This window comes from Pseudomyrmex gracilis, unplaced genomic scaffold (assembly GCF_002006095.1).
Source record: "Pseudomyrmex gracilis isolate BER0280 unplaced genomic scaffold, ASM200609v1 scaffold_283, whole genome shotgun sequence".
In the NCBI taxonomy this organism is placed as follows: Eukaryota; Metazoa; Arthropoda; class Insecta; order Hymenoptera; family Formicidae; genus Pseudomyrmex; species Pseudomyrmex gracilis.
Window position 1 is genome coordinate 148,150 of NW_018020867.1, and position 22,080 is coordinate 170,229.

At 35.5% G+C, this 22,080-nt stretch overlaps 4 protein-coding genes across 5 annotated transcripts in view; 2 read left to right on the forward strand and 2 right to left on the reverse strand.

Moving 5' to 3' along the window:
• The first annotated feature begins 1,452 nt into the window (after window positions 1-1,452).
• On the forward strand, window positions 1,453-4,808 carry LOC109859752 (elongation of very long chain fatty acids protein AAEL008004-like). The gene is made up of 4 exons (XM_020438292.1): window positions 1,453-1,601; window positions 3,398-3,672; window positions 3,827-4,129; window positions 4,433-4,808. The coding sequence occupies exons 1-4, from the start codon at window positions 1,556-1,558 to the stop codon at window positions 4,625-4,627; spliced, it is 819 nt and encodes a 272-aa protein (XP_020293881.1). The 5' UTR covers window positions 1,453-1,555; the 3' UTR covers window positions 4,628-4,808.
• Window positions 4,809-5,087: 279 nt separating this feature from the next.
• Window positions 5,088-8,446, reverse strand: LOC109859751 (neuropeptide CCHamide-1 receptor-like). Of its 2 annotated transcripts, XM_020438291.1 has the most exons (7): window positions 7,650-8,446; window positions 7,060-7,253; window positions 6,739-6,928; window positions 6,387-6,520; window positions 6,086-6,256; window positions 5,523-5,773; window positions 5,088-5,431 (listed from the first exon to the last, which is right to left on the reverse strand). In XM_020438291.1, the coding sequence occupies exons 2-7, from the start codon at window positions 7,171-7,173 to the stop codon at window positions 5,215-5,217; spliced, it is 1,077 nt and encodes a 358-aa protein (XP_020293880.1). In that variant the 5' UTR covers window positions 7,174-7,253; window positions 7,650-8,446; the 3' UTR covers window positions 5,088-5,214. The 2 variants fall into 2 exon arrangements, with proteins under 2 accessions (XP_020293880.1, XP_020293879.1); XM_020438290.1 differs by having other exon boundaries at window positions 7,060-8,446.
• Window positions 8,447-9,136: 690 nt separating this feature from the next.
• On the forward strand, window positions 9,137-10,811 carry LOC109859753. Its single transcript, XM_020438293.1, has 4 exons — window positions 9,137-9,317; window positions 9,493-9,555; window positions 9,970-10,084; window positions 10,209-10,811. The coding sequence occupies exons 1-4, from the start codon at window positions 9,300-9,302 to the stop codon at window positions 10,631-10,633; spliced, it is 621 nt and encodes a 206-aa protein (XP_020293882.1). The 5' UTR covers window positions 9,137-9,299; the 3' UTR covers window positions 10,634-10,811.
• A 2,660-nt stretch (window positions 10,812-13,471) lies between these two features.
• Window positions 13,472-22,080, reverse strand: part of LOC109859755 — a 17,843-nt gene continuing 9,234 nt past the window's right edge. Inside the window, exons 2-8 of the mRNA XM_020438295.1 lie at window positions 18,505-18,778; window positions 15,954-16,226; window positions 15,416-15,717; window positions 15,022-15,332; window positions 14,734-14,917; window positions 14,466-14,644; window positions 13,472-14,392 (exon numbers count right to left, since the gene is read on the reverse strand). Of these exons, the coding sequence (XP_020293884.1) occupies window positions 13,942-14,392; window positions 14,466-14,644; window positions 14,734-14,917; window positions 15,022-15,332; window positions 15,416-15,717; window positions 15,954-16,226; window positions 18,505-18,673 (1,869 nt within the window). The 5' untranslated portion in view covers window positions 18,674-18,778 and the 3' untranslated portion in view covers window positions 13,472-13,941. The remainder of the gene's footprint in view (window positions 14,393-14,465; window positions 14,645-14,733; window positions 14,918-15,021; window positions 15,333-15,415; window positions 15,718-15,953; window positions 16,227-18,504; window positions 18,779-22,080) is intronic.

Below are 22,080 nucleotides of genomic sequence, written 5' to 3' on the forward strand. Positions count from 1 at the left end.
TCACTAACAAACAACCGATTCTCTAAAATTCTTTTATTAATTCAAAGGGTACGTCTTTTATTTGTGTTTGCTAAAAATGTTCTTGTTTTGTCAACGATGCCTTTGCCGCGCCAAATTTTTACGTGGTCCGGCAATCATAGTCGAATCTTATAGCGATTTCGGCTGGTCTGCACCGACTGCACATTTCGGATGTCGGTGCAACTTGTGTGTTCGGTTGGTCGAATGGTGCAGTTCCTTGCTGGCGGTGCCGCGTATTCGTCTGAGCTCAGTACACCGCACAGGTGCATGTTGAGTGTACACAAAGTGGCTCTCATAGCGATTTCACCTGGTGTGCACCGGTGTGCCACCTGTGTAGAGTTGGTACAAGTGTTTGCAGTGCGGTGTTGCACTCTGAATATTTCGACTACCACCAATTGGCTCCAATTAATTTGTGAGAGCCACTTTGTGTACACCACAAAGTTTTAGACGGTTTTGCCGTCTTCTAGATTTTGAAAACGTTAATTGACGATCAAATATATTCTTCGTATATAAAAAATATTGCAAGCATTATCGTTCTACGTTATCGTCGATCTGATCGACCAAAGGAAACATTTATCGTTTCTATCGATCACCGATTCACCGTGTCATGTAACGTGCTATAGTTTTTTCCCATAAAAATCCTATACGAAGCATGAGCGATTTTTACGTGATGCTAGAAAGTGCAATTTCGGAATTGCGAGTGGAAAAGAGTTGCGACATTAGACTTTCGACAATAGAACATCGGCGAAATTTGTTTTGTATAGGAAAACTAACAGAAGTTTATACATTTTTATCACATTGCGGTGATAAAACATAAATGACTGTAGTGTCGGTTTTATTACGTCATTATGTAAAATTTAATCCGATTTTTTGTTTAATCGAAATGTGTCAGAAAATGTTCGTCTTTTCCGTAAAAGTTGCAACACAGTGACATTTATCAATCGACCGAATTAATAGAAACCAAAGCAAGTCACGATTATATTTCCGTATAATATTATTAATTATATATTATTAATATATTATTAATATTTATGTACGATATTAATATTAATATTTAATATTAATATTTATATTCAAAATACAAAATATAATATTGTTCACCTATAATCAGTTTATTTAAAGTTAAAATAATAATACAAAAAAATAAAGTTAAATAAAGTTAAATAACAATACAAAAAAAAACACGTGTAATCATCCGAGACAAACATGTATTGTTGCGTCGAATCCTTCTGGAATGTTTCAACATATTTCAAAAATTTATAACTTTCCACAGAATTCGTTATACACCACTGCAGCGATAAGACAGTATAAGTTTTTGCACAGTTTTTCTTCGGCTGGTCACCGGAAACTATTATACAGATGATCTGTGTTGCAAAGTTCAAGTAATTTACATTATAAAACTGCAAAGTGCTAGCGGCAGTACGGATCCGTCTCTCGATTCGCAAATACTTCCTTTCAACTTTTAGATACTTATAAATTACTCAGAAAATTACTTTTGTATATATTGTATATTATATTGAACACAGAAAATCACATAATGAGTGTCGCCAGTGTTTACAATTATTTTATGATTGACTTAGCAGGTAAATATTTCTCATTAATTGCGTCAATGTGTTTTTTTTTACATACGTAGTGCTCTCGAAATTTCTAATGTACATATAAAAATGCTGATGCCTTTACTTTTGACACGTACTATGTAAAAAACATACCTCTCTAAGTTATATATTCTCAGAAAGTTTCAATTATTGCGTGTTGCGTATTAAAAAGATTATTAAAAATAGTCAGTGCTCGGTGTCTTGATAAAAAATAATGCATGTAAGTGTGCGTAATAAATAATTTTTTATACTCAATTTTTTACGCTCAAATTAATCAGTAAAGTGACTGTTTGCTACAAAAAAACAATGAACACTCAGCTTGAAATAATTTTTGACGGTATTTAACTATCGTTGGTGTTATAAAAAACGCGTCTTGACGCAATGCTTTTCTGACAAAAAAACTTTTCGTGCTACACATTCTTATTAAGGAAGAATCGTGTTTGTATATTACTACAAAATGTGTGATATCTTAAAAAACTTATCTTTTCAAAAAAAGATACGAACAGACGCCAAGTACACACACACAACACGCATTTTGTATTTTAATTAAAAATCTTAATTCTAATAAACTGTTTTTTATTTATACAATTGAGACTAAAATGAAATTGATTAGTTTCGACGTTCTTGAAATATTGCTTCGTGAAAATCTCATCTCTTTTCAAACATTTGAATTTCGCGTATTCAGAGGCACGGTGTGCTCGCACGTTCGAGCGCGACTTTGTCACTTGATACTTATTAATTTATTATTTGTTCATTATACAATTTAATCTATATACAGGATATCCGGTAATTACCGTATCACCGTTCGTAGGCAGGTAGAAGAAGTAAAATTGCGTCGAAAAGTCCTGAACCATTTTTTTCTATTACATATAATAAATAAGTAATTGTTGAATAAATTAATCGACGCCGACCTTTAGCCGAACGCACGTCAGTGAACCACGCGCCTGGTGTGTGTGAGCGCTCCGCGCGGCTCACGTGCGCCCAATCGAAGGTCGGCGTTGATTAATTTGATTTATTCAACAATTACTTCTTTAGTATATGTAATAGAAAGAAATGATTCAGGACTTTTCGACTCGAGGTTTACTTCTTCTACCTGCCTATGAACGGTGATACGGTAATTAATCGGACACCCTGCATATCAAAATATTTAATATTTACAACGAGTTAAATGCTCATTAAAATTTTCGTACTATAAATTACGGTTTATACGAGCTTACATGCTGGACGTTCGTGTAATTATAAATATATTTTAAAATGATCTACTGGCCGAGATGTCTTTTTCGGAACGAAGGTTTTATTTTCCATGAGAAGATAAATTGAATATTTCACATATTCGTGATGCAAATCTACATGTTATTTACATTTTCGAATTAAATACTTTACCTGGAATGTCGATGTGTATTAAATTATACGATAAAATAAAATAAACGAATCAACCAAATGAGCATTAAGTCCAAGGTGGTGACGGAATGAAAACACTAATTTATGTGTGATGTGTAGACGTTTCGATAAATGCTTCGACTTAATGCTCATTTGGTTGATTCATTTATTTTATTTTATCTTATTTTTTTATTGAGCTATATTTATTAACTTTATATTTATTAACTTTTATATTTATTAACTTTTTTTTATATTAAATTATACGATTTTGAGAAGTTAAAATATATTTATAATTACACAAACATCCAATATGTAAGCTCGTAAAAAGCGTAATTCTTAATTTGTTTAATAAGTGTTGCATAGAAAAATTTGTTTTAAATATTGTAACGCAATTTTATTTGTAGATCCGATCACACGTGAATGGGCGTTAATAGAAACGCCTTTTACAATAATATTTATAACTTCTGCTTATTTGTATTTTATATTTTACGCCGGACCAAGTTACATGAAGAATCGACAAGCATTTAACTTAAGAACCTTTATGTTATTTTATGACGTATTTCAAATTCTTGCTAATGCATGGCTGGTACACGGTCACATATCTGCCGGCTGGTTTACTGAATATACCATAAAATGTAATAATAATAATGGTGATCCGACGAGTAAAACTGGTTTTAAGGTATGTTTTTATGTTAAGTATTGATGAAATTGTATTGCTGAATTAAAAAACGTAACACATATTTGTCTGTAAAAACAATGCAATTAATACATTTTCTTTTCACTTTAAACATGTAATAATTAATATTTTTTTAATACAAATTTGTGCATTTCAGCTAATAACTATTTCATGGTGGATACTAATATTAAAACTAATTGATTATATCGAAACGTGTATATTTGTTTTACGGAAAAAACAGAACCAGGTTTCTACTTTGCATGTGTATCATCATGTGTCTAATGTCTTTTTCGTATGGTATTTCGTCAAATACATAGTGGAACCCAGAATAACATTAGTGTCTTTAATGAATTGTTTTATACATATTATCATGTATACATATTACTTCATTGCAGCGTGGAGCATAACCGTGCAACAAAAAATATCTGTTTTTAAACCTTATATTACGAAGACACAAATGGTAAGTTCTACATTATATACAAGTTTGTAAAGTATGTATATATTACGCATGTATCATATAAAACAAAGTTTGTACATTATATTTTATAATTGAACTTCATACCATAATATTGTTACTAACTGTTCATTTAATTAGACGAATTTGTAATTTAATTAATTTTAACGTTCCTATGATAAATTTATACATAACAACAATTATAATATTTTGAAATTATAACCTCTAGATAATATAAAGTATTTGTATAATATATTATTATATAAGTGCGTGATTATTAATATAGTTTCTTTTCACAAAACGTTATAGATGCAGTTTGTTGCGATGATATGCTATGGACTACAGGCTTTTCTAGATCCAGAATGCAAAGGATCAAAACGAACAAAACAGCTTGTATTCATATTTCTTTTGAACTTGTTACTATTTCTATACTTATTTTATGACTTTTATAAAAAGACATATAACAAAAAACAGAAACAAAAAACTGCAAAACGCGAAGAATAACATTTATGTAACAAACAGGGTTGAGAAGTAACACGTTACTTGTAACGTTGTTACCGTTACAGTCACTAAACAAATTCTTACATCTTTGTAAATGTACGCTGAAACTAGTGGCTATGAGAGTTGTAAGAAAAATGTAATAAAATATGAGATAGCCGCTTCTTTTTATTTTTAAATCACATCATTATGACATGTTATATTTGTGAGTAACCAGCTTTTTTTTACTAACAAGAGATATTATTTTTGAGATCATTAATTATGTATTCTTTATTCTTATATCTTTATTCGTATTGTCACACAATATATAAACTATTATATATATAAAAAATTTTTTTTTTTATTCTTTATTCACGCATACGTATAAACTAACGGAAATATGTTTCAATTTGCGTCGACAATTATTAAAACCATACGTAAATATACAAAAAATATATGTAATAAATACACTAAAAGATCTTTCGTTAAAAATAAATTATAAAAAAGCCTAAGTCTAAATATGGTAGAAGATATATTACTTAAAATAGATATAGCTTTTTGAAAGACTTTATAAAATAACATTTTAAAATGTATTATAATTATGTACACGTTTTTTATGTATGCGTCAGCAAGTAACCATAGGTTTTCTGTTTTCCGGTTGGTGTGTTGTTCGTAAGTCGCATATTATTTGCCACACTAGAGAGCTTCATATCTCTTCTTTTTGACTTGACATACGAAAAACTTCGCAGTAATCCGCGAGAACTATAATCTGAACTGAGATCTGAGAATTGTTGATGTTGCACTTTCTGTATCCTCCAACGGCACAAATATCTGATGCAAATTGTAAAAATATTTAAATATAATTGCGCGCGTATGTGTGTGTAAAAAAGAATTTTAAAAACAAACTCTTCGCAAGACCTACCTGTTGAAATATTTCTTGTAAGTGTTGCTCGCGAAGTACAGAGTAAAGGGATTGATGCAGCTGTTGAAAAAGGCGAGGCCGAAACCTAATATGCGAAAGTAATGCCAAAAGTAATTGTAATCGAACTGTGACGTTGAATTGAAGTGAAACCACATCATGAAAATGAATTTCGGTAGGAAACAAATGGCAAATGTAATGACAAAAATTAGCGTCATCCATACTAACTTCTTCCGAGCCTGCACTTGCTTCATCTGAAAATACATAGCGTGAATCAGCGTGCGAGAAATATTATTATTGTTTGTACTGTATAAACTAACCCAAGGCTATAACGGGCTTGTAGAACTTGAACTGATATCGTTCGCGAACGATAAGAGAAAATATATTATTTCAAGACAAAACGAGAGAGAAAAAACACGAAAGAAAGAAAGAGAGAGAGAGAGAGATATGTATAAAAGAAGACAAAAGAAAAAAGAGAAAAAGTTAAAATTGCGCGCTTTTCTCACGCTGAGTAAAATATAATTTAGTTCTCTTTGCACATCCGTAATTGTACAAAAGTACGTTACCTGAACTTGCATTTCACCGAGCGCCTTCATACTGCGTATTAAATGCAATGCCATTAACACGTAGAAAATGCTGATAATAATTAGAGGGATCACATAATAGATGAGAAAGCGATACAGCACTATCATTTTTGGATAATTCGGACCGAATTCATCGGGAAACGGATAGCACACCTGTTAATTATAGCGTTAGGTTTTTACACGTTAGATAGAAAAACAATATACAGTAATATCATTTAGTTTTGTTTGGTGTGGTGGGAATTTCACTTGTTTTAAAAACTGAAGACTTATTACGAGGACTTACACAAAAGGTCATGTTTCTGTTGACCCTAAAGAATCTGACATACGCCAACCCAGCTGGAATTGCGACTATTATTGCCAATAGCCAAACCAGTGCCGCGATAATTATAGCAAAACGCCTTGTTTGTCTCGCGTGCCCTGAAACAAAGTGTTTGATTGATATACACGTTTTATTTTTTATTTTCTCTCCATTTTGTCACTCAAAGACGCGCAAGTTGAATTCACTTCTGTGAGTAAAAGACATAGAAGGAGATACGCGTGTTACTGGGTGAAAAATAAAAGAGTTTATAGTTATAGTTAATAAAACTTGAAGAGTTTATAGTTGAGAGATGTCAATAGAAATTTTTCGCGTGTACCTCTAGCACGCAAGTTCCAAGGATCCACTATGGAGAAGTATCTGTCCACCGAAAGAGCAGTTAGTGTGAAAATGGATACCCCGTTGGAGAGATCGTTCGCGTACTCGCCGATTTTGCACGCCAACAATCCCAGATGCCAGGATTCGAAGACGTAAATGCTACCGATGTACGGAACACATATAACTAAGACCTGGACAAGAGACAGAGAACAAAAACCTGTGATAACAATCGATAAATAACTAATAATAATTTTATATTTGTAATATAAAACAAAAAAGACAGGCCGGAAAGAAATTGTTGTCAAAAAAACTTTATACGTGCCAGTATATCGCCAATCGCCAGCGACAATATGTACGTGTTGGGCGCATTTCTCATACGTCTGTGTCGAAACAACATGAGAAGAAGAACGCTGTTCCCAACGAGTCCGATCAGCATGATGAAAGAGAAGATTATCGGCACAAAGTACGTTTCTGGCCGCTTGCTGTACGGTATGTACGGCACATCCGTCTCGTTCGCTGTTTTCGTTATATTTAACGTTATATTAAAATCCGTGTAATTGTAATTCGGCGATAGTGTCGATGTTGTTATTCGCGCCGTGTCTATTAACATCGTGGACGAAGTGATTAGAGGAATGCTCATTGCGCGCAAAGACATGATTGTTCTCCAAATAATATTCTTCTTTTTTTTTTTTTTTTTTTTTAAACAAAGATTCAGCGACACGTTTAATCTATCCTGCGATCATAAAAAGATTCCGGATTCTAGCAACAATGACCTGCAAAGTACACGAAATTGCTAATAAGTTTTTTTTTTTTACATATGAGACAAGCTTGAAACCAATTTAGGTTTGCGTCCTTCTGGCGTCTGACGTAAACGAAGTATGAGATACGATGTAATCCATTAAAAATACATACGACATATAGTTCAAAGAAAGCTGCCAGTACAACAAAATCGATGAGTTTTAAATGTTACTTCTACACATTGTTAATAATTTTCAAGCAACACGCACACACAACACTATATTTTTTTTTTCTTCTCCCGTAGCAGTTATTCTCGATATTTACTCACGGTCTTTTCTCTTTGTTTTTAACTTTAATTCGCCGAGTATTTGCTGAGTCGTAAAAAAAACTTGCCTGTGTTTCGATTGAATTTTTTTTTTTTTTTTTTTTTATATATATTGTGTATCACATTCACACTTTAAGTCGATCTTCATGTCACAAACATGTTTACGTAAGACGCGCGTGTTTGTTAATTAAATTATATATTTCAATTTTTATTTTTATTTTTTTTTTTTAATATCGATATCACACACTGTAATACGCAAACGTAGTAGCACACTGTACGCCACATTTGATTAACTCCGGTTGCAATAAAACAGCACTCATTATCCCCGGAAGCTTTTATCTGAAAGCAAATGTACACGTGGATTTGCCACTGTACATAATCCTCGCCGTATTAATCGTTTAATCGTTTTACGTTTTAATATTTCAAGCGTAATACATAACGTATATGTGTGTGGAGATCCTATTAACTTATTGAAATCGTAAGTTTTTCTCCCCGATTTTTTCCGAATTCGAAAATTGAGGCACTCGCATAAAAAAACAAAAAAAAATAAAAAAAACAAGTACACGCGCAAACCAAATAATTGAAATAACAGACGACGATGTGCTGCGATGCTACGTATTCGGCAATTTGAAACCGAAAGAAACAGATCCGATGATACCGGGAAAGTGTGAGCGCGCACGAGGACTCGATGTAGTTTACGACTGGTCTGTTCGCGTTATCACTTATCGTGACGATTCTAATTGAATCCCAACTGGATTCGCAAACGTAGCACCAAACGACGAAGAACGATAGTTGGCGAGTGATTATTTCTAGAATATCCCTTCGATGTTCCTCTCTCTCTCTCTCTCTCTCTCTTTCTCTGAGGGAAAATAATATTGTTTAACTCGAACAAACGTCATGAAATATTATTTTTCAAACAGATATACGCTTTTTTGTTAATTAAACAAATAATAAAAACAGAACAATTTTGTAGTATGCACTGTAATCTACAGTGTGTTTGTTTAATTATAAACTTTTATTGTAAAAATTATACGCATACAGGTGATATTATTTATTTGCGAGATAAATAAAATTAATCGATTTTCTGTCTGCGTCCAACTCGTTCGAACGTAGCTCGTATTGTTCCCTTCAGAGCTACGCGCGGTACATACAAGCGAGGTATAAAAGGGGGTATGTGCATCTGCCGTTTTTTCAGTCCTTTACACAACGACGGTTGAACAGCTAGCCGAAGGGGGCAATAAGCTCCCCCGCATGGACCCCTCCCCAGGGTAACGGTCGTGAAAAGTGAGAGGGGACTCTGGTAGTACGGTGACCATCGACGATGTATAGCAAAACGGTCGGTTTCATTGACAGTTCTTTTGGTCGCACGCAGCACATAACGAATAACTACGGTGCTGTGTTGTTTCTCGCGATACACGCACGCACATATTACGAAAGTATTTCGAAGACGCCTCCTCGTCCGACAAAAATAAAATATTAGCACAAGAACGAGTCATACAATGAAGAGATACTCATCAGTAAGATACTTACCACATATATATGGCTTGTGTGTATACTCGTGCAATAATAGTGTGAGATGAGAAGTTTACATTTAATATTTTTCAAAATACATGTGCGCGCATGCACGCACTGTGTGTATGATCGAACAAACATTTGAAATTAAAAATCTATTCAAATTTGTGTTCAATGCAGGCACCTTGCTTAGAAGATGCGGGCGGTGATGTTAAAAGAACAAGGGGAATTGAAGATTACGCGGTGAGTTACATTTATTGATTTATCTTATTCGAAGTGCCGGATACTCAACTGCGGATAAAATTGATAAACGAAGTGTAATTGTAAGCGAATTAAATTAAAATTATAACGAATAAGTTGTAATTGTGATGAAAATAACGACACTTTAGATATTATAATTATTTACAATCTATTTTTTCATATCAATGACGTCATATAGTATTGCTAATGTTAAAAATAAATCCAAAAGAGCAAATGTATTTTTGCTTTTACACCAATAAGCAGATCCCACGTCGTAAATATACGCGTAAATAAAATATTGCATACCGTAAATAAATTATTCAAGTAAATTATATCTATCTATCGTCGATCAAAAAGCATACTTTACATGTACGTACATTAAACATTCGAAAGGGCGTCTCTTGTGTGTTTCCACAGGATTTAAACACAAAGGAATATCTCCAATTGGCTTTAAACAGAATTCTAGAATTGCAACAAGAAATTAAAGAGGGCACATACGTCGAAGAAACTGACAACGACACTAGTGATCCGGGTAAAATTGTTGACTTTATTATCTTTGTTTTTTTTTTGTACTAACTTTAAAAACAAATTAAAAAGATTGTGTTAAATTCTTAATCAATTAAAAAAACATGCAATTACCAACATTTACTTCGCAGATACATCAGGCAGCGAAGATGTTACAAAACAGATTGTCACTAAAGTGTTCCGAGATCTACCCGGGACTTCAAACTTATTTGCGATAATAGATCGCGAAACGCTCTGGAATCGTCGCATAGACGCGCTTCATAGTAAGAGGATACAGTTATTGGGTTTCGATACTTGTCGGAGATTGGCTCTCGACTTCATGAAAAATGTCGTTCACGAATCGCGAAACCGATCCTCTTCATTAGACAGGGCTGAATTCGATCGCTTCCCAGAAAATAGATCGTATTCAAGGGATGATGAAATTTTAGCAAACGACTTACGTAAACGAGAGTCCAAGGCACAAGAAATTCGAGCGAGAATGTTGAAGAGTCTGGACTTGCATTTAGCCGTCAAACAAAGAGACTACACGGTCAAATTAATGAGATCAAATATATAATTCAGTGACGGCAGAAATATTGAGCACAAATATTAAGCGGAAATAGATCAAAGATTATAACAACGATTTACAAATAGTTTGATGCAAATTGTGTGCTAAGCAATTATATGATTTTTTTTTTTTTAGTTGTTAATGTGGTTAAAAATGAGAAACCTTACAACATTTTTCGCAAAAATACATCTTATCTAGTCAGTATTATATATTTTTTATATATATTTATATTAATATATATATATATATATGTATATTATACTATATTTAACTACGTGCGCGCATATGAAACCAACGCTTTTATCGATCTCACTTTTGCAGTATTTATGGAAATCTATCTAGTCATGTATAAGTACGTAAAAACTTTTTCACTAGTCAGTTTTTTCCATATATATTTATTATACCATATTTTAATTAATACTTAATTTATAGAAATCATAGATATAATTTATATGTAGAGTGAAATTTATTATGGCTCGCAAACTTTCTTAATTTATAAAAGCGAGACTACGCATATAACAACCTAATATAACGAAATGTACACTGATTTCAAATAAATAAAAACAAAATAATGAGATGTAGGCTACTTTGTTATTTGAGAGCCGAAATTTTTCATTTAACGAGGTACTATTGCATTTCTAAACACTATTTTTTTTCTAAATAATAATATCAATAATTTGAAGAGAGATGAAGGAATGTGAAAAGATATTGTGGGGCTAACATGCATTTATTAAAACTTAAAGCACTGCTGTGTTTTTTTTATTCTGAAATATTATTATATTGTTTTCAGTTGTGACTAGGAGAATACAGTAAATCCCGGATTGCTTGTTTTTTTTTTTTTTTTTTTTTACATTATATTCCATATTTTGTAATATTATTAATTCTATATATATATATTGCAATTTATATTCAATTAGAGAGAAATAGCATAAATATAGGTGCGCGGAAATATGCGAGATGTCACAAAATATTATTTTGCAAAATGTGCATTGCCATCACGTATTAACATTGTAACTAAGTTTCAGATATAAAAACCATAATAGACACATTATAAATTATCGCGAAAAAAGAGCTAAGTACACAATTGCCATAACAAAATTAAAAAAATTCTTTTTATCCACTTATAAATCTTAGAACAAAAAATATACGTAACAAGAAACAATTCGAGTCGTGACATTGAAGTGTTCAGTGCACAAAACTTTGCACTACAAATTATTTTGTACGATAATAGTAATATCTTGAGAAACAATGAGAAAATATAACGCATGTGTTACATGTTAAAATTCATGTATCAAGCTAATGTTTATAGTTACACAGTCTTTGTATATATATATATAATATATATTATCAGATATCTCTCTCAATTTTAAGAGAGTAAATTTAGAAAATATACTTTTATTATATTTTTTTTTCACATATTCCCGTTGTACAATATTTAAACTGAGACTTGGATGAGCGTATAAAGATTAATATACTTAGTATGAAGCTAGCACAAACCTTTGTAGATTATTATTAAAATAAAACGATTTTGTCTCTGTGTATATGTGTGTGTACGTGTGTGTTTGTGTGTGTTTGTATGTGTAAATGAATGTTTTTTCTCTTTATACAAGTAATAATGTAAATCACATCAATTCCTACTAAACTACAAAATTGGAATCATATTTTTATCTACCGTTTAACATCAAGCTATTCGTATAACTTATATATTGATCATATGTATTTTCTAAATTTTATGGAATATTAACATCAATTGAACTCTTATTTTATTTCAAATATGTGCGATTTTTAAAATCCAACAAGAGTAAAGGCAACATTTTAATTTCTTTTAAGAAATTATATCTATATAAGTTTTTATAAGATCGAGATAAATTTCTTTTTTATTCACACAAGCACTTTTTCTAAATCAAGTGGTCATTTTCATCATCGAAAATGAAAAATACACATCGCTAAATTTTTATCTGTCTTACTCACATTTTTCTCTTTTCTTTCTTTCTTGTTGTACATGAAAATATATAATGAGTTTCACTTCCTTTAATATACACAATTTTACTAACGTCTTGTAAAGACCTAATATTGCTTTGCTAATAAAGACAAAATTTTATTTGCACGTGATATAACACACATACTGTAGCTTTATAAGATGTTTTTTTTTTCGGGTGTACCGGGATTGCAGAATTGTAATTGGAGAATGGACAGGGAAAACCCAAGCCTTAAATTTATTTTACGAACCTGTCATAGTTTCGGTGCAACTTGTGCAATCCCAGTGTGGAGAAAAAAAACAAATCTAAAATGTAATAACGTAATAATACCGTAAATATAAACATACAATAACACGCAAAATTTGCTCGTAAAGAGTATATATTATTAGGTATATGCAAATTAATTTTAAATTTGTTGTGAAAGTTATCGTGTATTTTCTCAAATGTAAAAAAAACCAATGTCATTTAATCGATATCGATAATTAGAAGTAATCGGTGGTATTAGAATATCGTAGATGTAATCGATCACACTGCGCCATTTAAAGAGTCAAATTAGAATGATCGGTCAAAAATCTAAATTAGTTTTTTTTTCCGAAGTTAGTTCCTCGAATTTTGATGCAAAACTGTTTGAAATATGTTATAGGTAAAGCTATGATAATATAAAAACAATTTTTTTTTTTTTTTTTGACAATTTACCGTGATTCCTGACTCCTTAATAAACCATTTAAGAGTTTGATTCTTGTAGAATCAAACTTTAATAAAGGCAATAAAATCTTATCAAAGCAATTTCAAAATCTAATTTGTATATACACATCTAATATATAAAAGAATGTTTTCAACATGATTTTAAAAATAGTATACGGTACCCAAATTTTTCTATATCTATATACAAATTTTTAATAGCAAAATTAACGTAACAATTAGATACATATATAAATGTAAATCTGAAAAGTCTTTTTACCTCTGAATTTATATAACGATAATTGCAGATACACACATAACATACATAACTTTAACAGATAATTATAAAATGGCACAGATTTGTTCTATTAAGCGCAATAAATTAAAACGACAATAATCGTCCTTTTGTAAACAATTACATATATATATAGGATTGATAAAAATTCTTAAAGATTAAATTATGCGTAAAAAGCGTCAATCAATTCCACATTTACAGGGAATGTATTTCTGATTATTATAGTATTTGATACAAATTGTTTGTAAAATAGGGAGGGACAAACTACCATCTTTCTCGTTGATTTAAAATATTTAAATATACCATTATTCTCAAAATGATATATATATATATATATATATCCACGTAAAGAAACTCGTTGTTTAACTGTACCTGTCTAACTGCACTTTGCGACATTGACAAAGCCATTTTATAATACGCGCGTTTCGTTCGACGATACTCGGCGGATCGTTCACCCTTTGGTTGCACTCGTCGTTACCCATTCCAATACTGCAATTGTTCTGCCACTGGCTACCCTGGTTCGTTTGATTACTGCCAACCCAGGAATAGAGACCTAACGCGGAATCCACGGAACTGACGCTGTCGAAGAATACGGGAGACGACGATTTTGAATCCGGTTCCGTTATACGCTTGTAGTTGTCCGAATCCAAACCTAAGCGATCGAAAAAGTTCTCGAGCTGAGTTATCGACCGCGGTGGGCGTGAAGATACTTTGCCGGAACGATTGTTATCTTGGCGCCAGTATCGATCGCTTATGTCCGACTTCGATCTTAAAATCGGTCGACCACGACCTTCTTTCCAACCGTCGGAAAACCTACACAAATTGTAATCAAATTATAACAAACAACGCGCTACTGATTGTAAAATTTTTCTTTGATAGATAATACCTCGAATTACAAGTCGGGCTGTAATCCGTTTGGCTGTTGCTACTTTCAGAATCCGGGCTATATTGTCTCACAACAGAAGGCGGTGTACCGCCAACGTAGCTACCTTTTCTCGATCGATCTTTCTCGGTGGAATGTTGCGTGGACGCGCCGCTGTCTCTTCGAATATGGGTCCAGCAATCCTGAAAAATTGATAACGATTAAAACCAAATCGAGATAGAACGTTACATTTTGGAAATATAATATTTCAAGAATCGTTAGCTATCTGTACTTGTATCCTAGGTGCTGGTTCGCTGCGATGAGTGCAATGTCCGGAAGAACCGCCGGAGTCTCTAGCCGTCGCGCCATGGCTCAATTTACTGGAACCCGATGACTTTTGCGTGCGTCCACCGGAAGATAACACGCTGCTGGCATCACCACCGCCAGATCCCAGAGATCGTCTAATGTGACGAGAACTAAAATTTAATTTTTAAAATTTCATTCATTAAAATTTGTTTTTTATTTAAAATTACACGGTAATTTACGTTGAGATATTAAATCTAATTTAAAAATTACCTACCTGCGGTAACACACGGCGTCGCGTTTAAAGCTGTGATCCGAATAATCTGAACTAGTTTCATAATCCGGGCAATTACTTGTGTTCGTAACCTGGTGATGAGCAGATGGCTTTGCAGATAACTTTGTAGATGCGCGTGGTGAGAGTGACGCTCGTCGACGTGTACTTGTGTGAAGATCCGGCAAGGATTTGTGGCATTGTGACGTATTTTCCACCGACGGGGAACTGTTTGATTTTCGAGCAGATCTGCCAGAAGTGTGAGAATGCGAGTTGCTTCTGCCGAATTTGAAGCGAACATCCTGCTCCCCGCAATGCTACAGAACAAAAAAACGTTCGTATAATTTAATTTGTTGATCTAAAAGAACGTGCATAAAAGTTGGGAGCGATTTTTTCTCACCAATATATGATCCTCGTCTCGGCAACCCGGCGAGAGACTACCGGGCGAGTACCGGAATTTTTCTTCTCGCGGTGGCACGCCATTACTCTGCGTTGTGCTTTGCGGCGGGCTATCCGGAAAGAATACGTTCTCCTTGCTGTCGGTGTTTAACAGCCGACGTAACTTGGTCTGCAACTGATCGCCTCCGGTACCGCTGGGCGGTCCTGAAATCGTACGTCTCTGGGGAACCGGGACCAAACGTGGGCTTTTCGGTGGCAGCGCGGGTGGCAGTGTTTGTTGAGGACTCAGAAGACTTCCATCTACTGTAAACGAATACGCATAACTTGTAATATGAACTGTTTGACATTCAAGGGATCAGAAAAATTCGATCTCAGCTGGAATCTCAGGAATGCTACAAAAAAAAAAAAATCTCGAGCTTTGTATTTTCTTTTCGATCGGATTACATGTTATACATATTTTTGTATAATTTTCGGAGAAAGGAGGGGGGCTTACACGAGAGAACTCGTTGAAATATACAAAATTCAACGGCCGAACTTACGTCTGTCCTGTTCGTGACACGAAACCCAGCAGCAAGGCGCCGTCAGGGGAGTCGGTTGCAATTGCGACGGTGACGTCGGTTGCATCGGGCAAGCGGACGAGTTGCCGGTACATTTTCGCAATAATCTGGAAGGCGGCGCTCCCGGTGCGCTCAGCTGCGAGACCTGCAGATGGCCGCTGTTCTTTAATTCCTGTTTCCGATCCAACACGGTCTCGCTCTTCACGTAGAAGGCTTTCGTCTCTTGCAGCAGCTCAACGGCGCTCTTCCGTTTCCCTGCGGGAAACGAAAAGGAAAACATAAAGATAAGAAACTTCACCTGTGAAGAGAGCGACTGCTACGGCGTAAAAATAAACTTCCGCTTCTTGAAAGAAAATATTACACTTTTTGGACCGGTCGGGTCGTCGAAAACCCACGTGCGACACATGCCACGGAGATCAAGTTGTAAAATTTACGAAAACACGATCGTGCAGCTGCTCTTTGGAATATTAGCTCCCAACAGTACCTTTTTTTATTTGTGATATATTTACATGGGTTTGCTCAAGCTTGTCAAATGTCTCGGAAGTGTCATGTTTTAAAAGAAAAATATGAGTTTCTCGACTTATCGAAACCATCTTCTGGGACAATTCTCAACAAGAGAATCCGCGTTGAAAACAGTTTCTACACGTAAAAGGTATAAAATATCAAATATAAGATATAAAATTTGCATATTTCTCAAGCTTTATTATTTAAAAAAAATAGTAATATAGGCCCAAGTTTTTAAAAAAAAAAAAAAAACATTATCAGATGTGAAGGGCCAATAAGAACCTGGAATAAAAATTACTCACACACTACCACCTGTGGTTTAGGCTCTTATTGGCCCTTTTCACATCTGATATTGTTTATTATTTTAAATTTAAAAAATCAGTTTCTCAACCGTTTTTTTTTTTATTTTATTTTAATATCAAAAATTTTGATTTCTAACATACGTAATAAATTAACGTGAAGATTTCTAGATTTAGCGAGAAAGAGTATTTTCTGTCGTATATTATATATATATATCTTTTGTGTGCGCATCTCTTATCCCGGTTTACATTCTTGTAGCATCATCGCGACCAATCGCGTCATCGTGCAGGAAGGACACGTGCGCAATGTGTATCTCTCTCGTTTACACGGACGCGCGCGCGCGTGCGTTCACGCAACGCATCTGTGTGTACATACTGATTGCGAGAGAGCAAGTGTTAACGACGTACGAACAACGTCGACGACGACAAACGGCACAAGCGCATCTGTGCGCTGCTTCTTCTGTTTTCGCGCGCCTCTCGCGTCACCACGTTTGTTCCGTTTGCCGCTGCTGTTGTTGATTGACAACATATGTCTCGCGCCGCCGCCGACACGCACACACGTCCCCCCGCACAGAGAATACTCTTACCAGTCGCGAAAGCTAAAATCCAGACACTTCTTCTCTGGAGAGAGGAGACAATCCGTTAACCACCGACTGTGATATAACGACGGGGAAACACGTAACTAAGATAAAAAAGAGTTCGAACGATGTAGAAACAGCGTCAAGGCCGCTGATATTTCATCGTACGTGTGGCAAAATTGTTGTTAGGAGCAAAGAGTAAAATTCTTTCCATCTCGATGCAGCTCGGACTGCTGTCGTTTGATGCGTGTGACTTATTTTTGTTTTCTCTAACGAATATATAAATTGTGCGCACAGATCTCGATACAATTTATTACACGACTCTCTTAGTATCTAAAAACTGTACAAGAGACGAGTAAAATTCCGAGCGCTGGATGTGCAAAGTATATTTTTTTAATTAATTTTGTTTTTCTTCGCCACCTTCTCGAACGGAGAAAAATAAATTTTCGCGCAAACAACCTGGCGTAACTGCGCGTGTAAATTGATGACAAAATCGACGCGCCACCGCGCGATGATCGTCGATCATCATTGGTGGTGTGTTAACACGTAGAATACACAGCGGTGTGTTATTATCGCGCAACGTTGAATTTGTTGGGCCGAGAATCGGCGACGGCGCGCATTCACTATAAATTGTCCGAAACGAGGCTATCGGACTATCGGGCGTTTGTCCTTAATCGGACGTGGCACGGTTTTGCACAATAGAACGTTAATGACGAAGATAAGCCGAATTGTCGCCGAGGCGGATTCTCGCGGGGGTTCGAAAACTGGAACGAGAAATCATTTTTCCTTCGAATCTAATTTCACTTTCGCAAATGTACGACGAGAAAAAAAACGCTTGTATGAAAGATGTTGTATATTGTTTGATATGTCGGTACTGTATAAAAGAAAACGCATCCGAGACCATTTGAGGTATTTGCGCCGCATAGCGTGAATCGCGACGTTCGAACGTAAGACATTCCGGAATAAAATTTTCTCGACGCGTTTTTTTTTTTTTTTTGCCGATTTATTCCGTACTCGCTACGACAAGACCTTCGCGCGCTTGAATTTCTCTCTTTTTCTTCTGTTTTCAAATAAATCAAATCTACACGTCGAAAGTGCCTTGACGCATCGATTCGCAATGCGCGTTTTCGCAATGCGCGAAGGGACTTTTACCTGTATGATCGGTATGCCGATGATGATTTCTGACATACGGCGGCGCGGGATGTCTGGCCTGCTGCATGTCCCAGTAAGGATTCCGACTGTTTCCGAAATTGTTCACTCTCGGCTGCTGCGAAGGCGAGGACGATTGTTTGCAGGGTAAACGTGCCATGGCAGTCATCATCTTTCTCCAAGAAGAAATCTAAAAGCCGATTTTACTTCATCGACGTCCCGCTCATTTTATTACGTCGTCGTTTCAACCCCATTTTCAAGCTACTGTCTGCGATCCCTGTGGAAATAAAATCAACCAAGCGGAGCCAAGTTAGAATTTTACCAGAGGGAGAGAGTTGAAAAGTTCTTCTGATCCTCACAAATTATGCGACTGAAAACTTTCCAACTTTATTGTGCGTAAATTACGTTTACTTAAAAATAGAATTTATTTTCTTTTTTTTTTCCAGTTACGTCACCAAGCGACTGCGAAACGTTTACGAGTAATTACACATTTCGAGACAGTTTTACGCGCAATTCGCAGGGTTTTTTGCGCAATAAAACCATCATTGTTCTCGGAACGGATTATTAAGAAATTTTTTGTGTGCTGGATCGAGAGAGAGAGCGCGTGGAACTCGCTCGGGTGAGCGTCGAGAGCGCGCCAGTTCTCTCTCGCACACCTTGTGGTTTAAATGTTATTTATCGTCTCATGGAGTCGCATTCAATATTATCGCGCGACCGAACGCCTTCCATTACCATAACATCGACTCTGTAATGCGTTGTTGTCTACCTGTTCGCGTTACAAAAGAATAAAATGCGGCGTCTGAAAAACACCTGTGCTCCTCTTTACAAGATCCTATTCCGTCAATAGACGATATTCTATTGTGAGTCTCACGTGTCTCTCGGCGAAGCTCATTTGAATCATCCGCGTGCAACTGTCGCTTGGTCGATCTGTCTGTGCGAAAAAAAACCAGACGAGAATCTTCAAGTCTTTTTTATATCTTATTTATATCTTCCGCGTTTGTTGTTCGTAGAATACGCGCGTATTTTAAAGTAATTGAATTTTAGCAATTAAAACTGAGATTCATCTCGGGCTCTGTGAAGTCTTTCTAACTAATAAATGAATGATAAGTCGTTGAGAGCCGTTCGCTGGATGTTATGCGGGAAATATGTCTATATATATATTATATGTGCGTGTGTACACATATATAATAATTATTATATATGTGTACACACATATATAATACCGAACGGTATACCTCCTTTGCAGAGAGAGTTTATATATATGCGTTAGGTAATAATATTATATTATTATTATATATAATAATTATGTATAATTATTATATATAATTATTATATATTATTATGTATAATTATTATATATAATTATTATATATTATTATATATGTATTATATTATATATATAGACATATAATATATATATAATTGTCTATATATAATTATTATATTGTCTATATTGTCTATATATAATTATTATATATATAGACATATTTCCCGCATAACATCCAGCGAACGGCTCTCAACGACTTTATCATTCATTTATTAGTTAATTGAATTTTATTTTATTTTATTTTATTTTGTTTGACTCGTGTGTCGGCGAAAGCGAATTTTATAAACGCGATCGATTAGCGGATCTAATAGATAATCGAGATGTGCCGGCAAGAGAATCGACGTCCGTCGTTCGAACGTCCCACGCGGTTCGAGATGATTCGGTTGGCGAACGGTATACCTCCTTTGCAGAGAGAGTTTAAAGCGGGATCATTCGACTTGACCGAGCAAAAAGCTCTTGGCGGCAAGTCCTTCTTCTCGTCCATGCGAGAGATTCACACATGTGTGTACAACTCGGAACCGCCCACTTGCGTGTGTTTGTGACGCGCTTTTAAAGGCGACCGATAATATCGCGCGCGGGGCGAGCATGTGTCTATGTGTCCGTCGCCGCGAATGCGCGTTCGATGAACGGTATTCGTCCCGTATGCGTGTACATATATGTATATATATACATAGTATAAAAGAGCGACATCGTGCGCGCGCGTAATCGTGAAACGCGTCCTAACTCTCGGCATCGGATGCGCGCATCGTCGTCAGAAACGTGTTCATCGACGATCGTGATGAAGAGCGGATCGCGATGCTCGCAAAAGCGCTGACGACGCGCTCTCTGTCATTCATTCGAGCGTCTCGACACGCTCGAAATACGGAAAACGAATAGGTCGAATGAGAGCCACTGACGGCAAAAGACTCCGACTCGCCTAAAAGACACTGTCTCGAATTTTTGGTCAACGACTGGACTAACAACCACGTTATCTGATGTCGAAGAATGTATTTTATTTGTGTATTCACGAAAGATAAAAAATATCGGGATTTTTCAATAACGTCTTAACGTGTGAACAATGGCGAATGTCGGAAGCTTATTCTTCGTATATTTCGACTTTCGAGTCGAAATTTAACGTCTACATTGAACCTCAATTTTTTAAAAAAGAACATTTTGGACGTATAGCAGCATCTACTTTTTTTCTTACTCCTACTTTGCGTCTATCGGAGCCTATTTTGAGTTTATCAGATCCTGCAATGCGCCAGTCTGACCTGAGAATTGGACCCTACTTTAAAACTCGAGCAGAAAAAAAGGACATTAGCAGCAGTCAAATCAGGGTCTACTTTCTATAGATACGTTAGGTTTTACCCGAGTCGAAATTTAGCGTCTACGTTGATCCTCAATTTTTCTTTTTCTACGTAGGAGTAAGAGAGATAGTAGATCCTACTTTGACGCTGCTATACGTCCGAGAAATTTCCTTTTTTCCTGCTAAAGTTTTAAAGTAGGATTCAATTCTCAGGTCAGACTGCGCATTGCAGGCTCTGATAGGCTCAAGATAGGCTCCGATAGGCTCAAAGTAGGAGTAAAAAAAAAAGTAGATAACCGTGTATATACAACGTTTACCCCCTTATAATATATTATCTTTGATATATTTCTTTCGATACTACGAAACAAACGGGCGTAAAACAACGCGATCCGATTCCTCGATTTGTGACCAAAAATTATTCGACCTGGTAACAACTCGCGCGCAACCGGAAGATGGAATCGCGCACCGATCTTAATTTCAGGTTGTAAACGACAATTTTCACTCGGTTGTATTGTCTCGTTAAATTATTGTCGCAGCGGACGTGACTAAACTCACGAGACGACAGATAAGTTCGTTTGATATCAATCATTTCCGGACAGCGGAAACTCTTGGCGATTCCTCCGAGAACTAAATGGTTCTCTCTTCGCGCAATGATTCGTAAAACACTATCGGGAAGAGGAGAACACTCCGCGCGCTTCGAACAAACTCGCACGCACGCACGCACGCACGCGTTTTATCGCGGCACCACCCACGCACGACACTTGCGTGCGGCGCGCACTTGCCGTCGTCTCGTCGATTGCATAGTCCGCTGTACTGTGTTCGGAGACAGGAAGCTACTATATGAAATCTTTACTCAGCAATAAGTGACACGTGTATCAAGCGAACCTTGCTTGCGTACGTAAAAAAAACGCTGAATTGACACTCGACCGATTATAAAAAAAAAAAAAAAAAAAAAAAAAAAAAAAAA

Bases quoted from the DNA above. Each gene is read 5' to 3' on its own strand.
- LOC109859752 (XM_020438292.1), top strand. From the start codon at position 1,556: ATGAGTGTCGCCAGTGTTTACAATTATTTTATGATTGACTTAGCAG. The intron at 1,602-3,397 runs GTAAATATTTCT...TTTTATTTGTAG, and splicing joins TTTTATGATTGACTTAGCAG to ATCCGATCACACGTGAATGG. The intron at 4,130-4,432 runs GTAAGTTCTACA...AAAACGTTATAG, and splicing joins ATATTACGAAGACACAAATG to ATGCAGTTTGTTGCGATGAT.
- LOC109859751 (XM_020438290.1), bottom strand. From the start codon at position 7,392: ATGTCTTTGCGCGCAATGAGCATTCCTCTAATCACTTCGTCCACGATG. The intron at 6,929-7,059 runs GCACGTATAAAG...TCTCTTGTCCAG, and splicing joins TGGCGATTGGCGATATACTG to GTCTTAGTTATATGTGTTCC. The intron at 5,774-6,085 runs GTAACGTACTTT...ATGTATTTTCAG, and splicing joins TCGGTGAAATGCAAGTTCAG to ATGAAGCAAGTGCAGGCTCG.
- LOC109859753 (XM_020438293.1), top strand. The intron at 9,556-9,969 runs GTGAGTTACATT...GTGTTTCCACAG, and splicing joins GGGGAATTGAAGATTACGCG to GATTTAAACACAAAGGAATA. The intron at 10,085-10,208 runs GTAAAATTGTTG...TTTACTTCGCAG, and splicing joins CAACGACACTAGTGATCCGG to ATACATCAGGCAGCGAAGAT.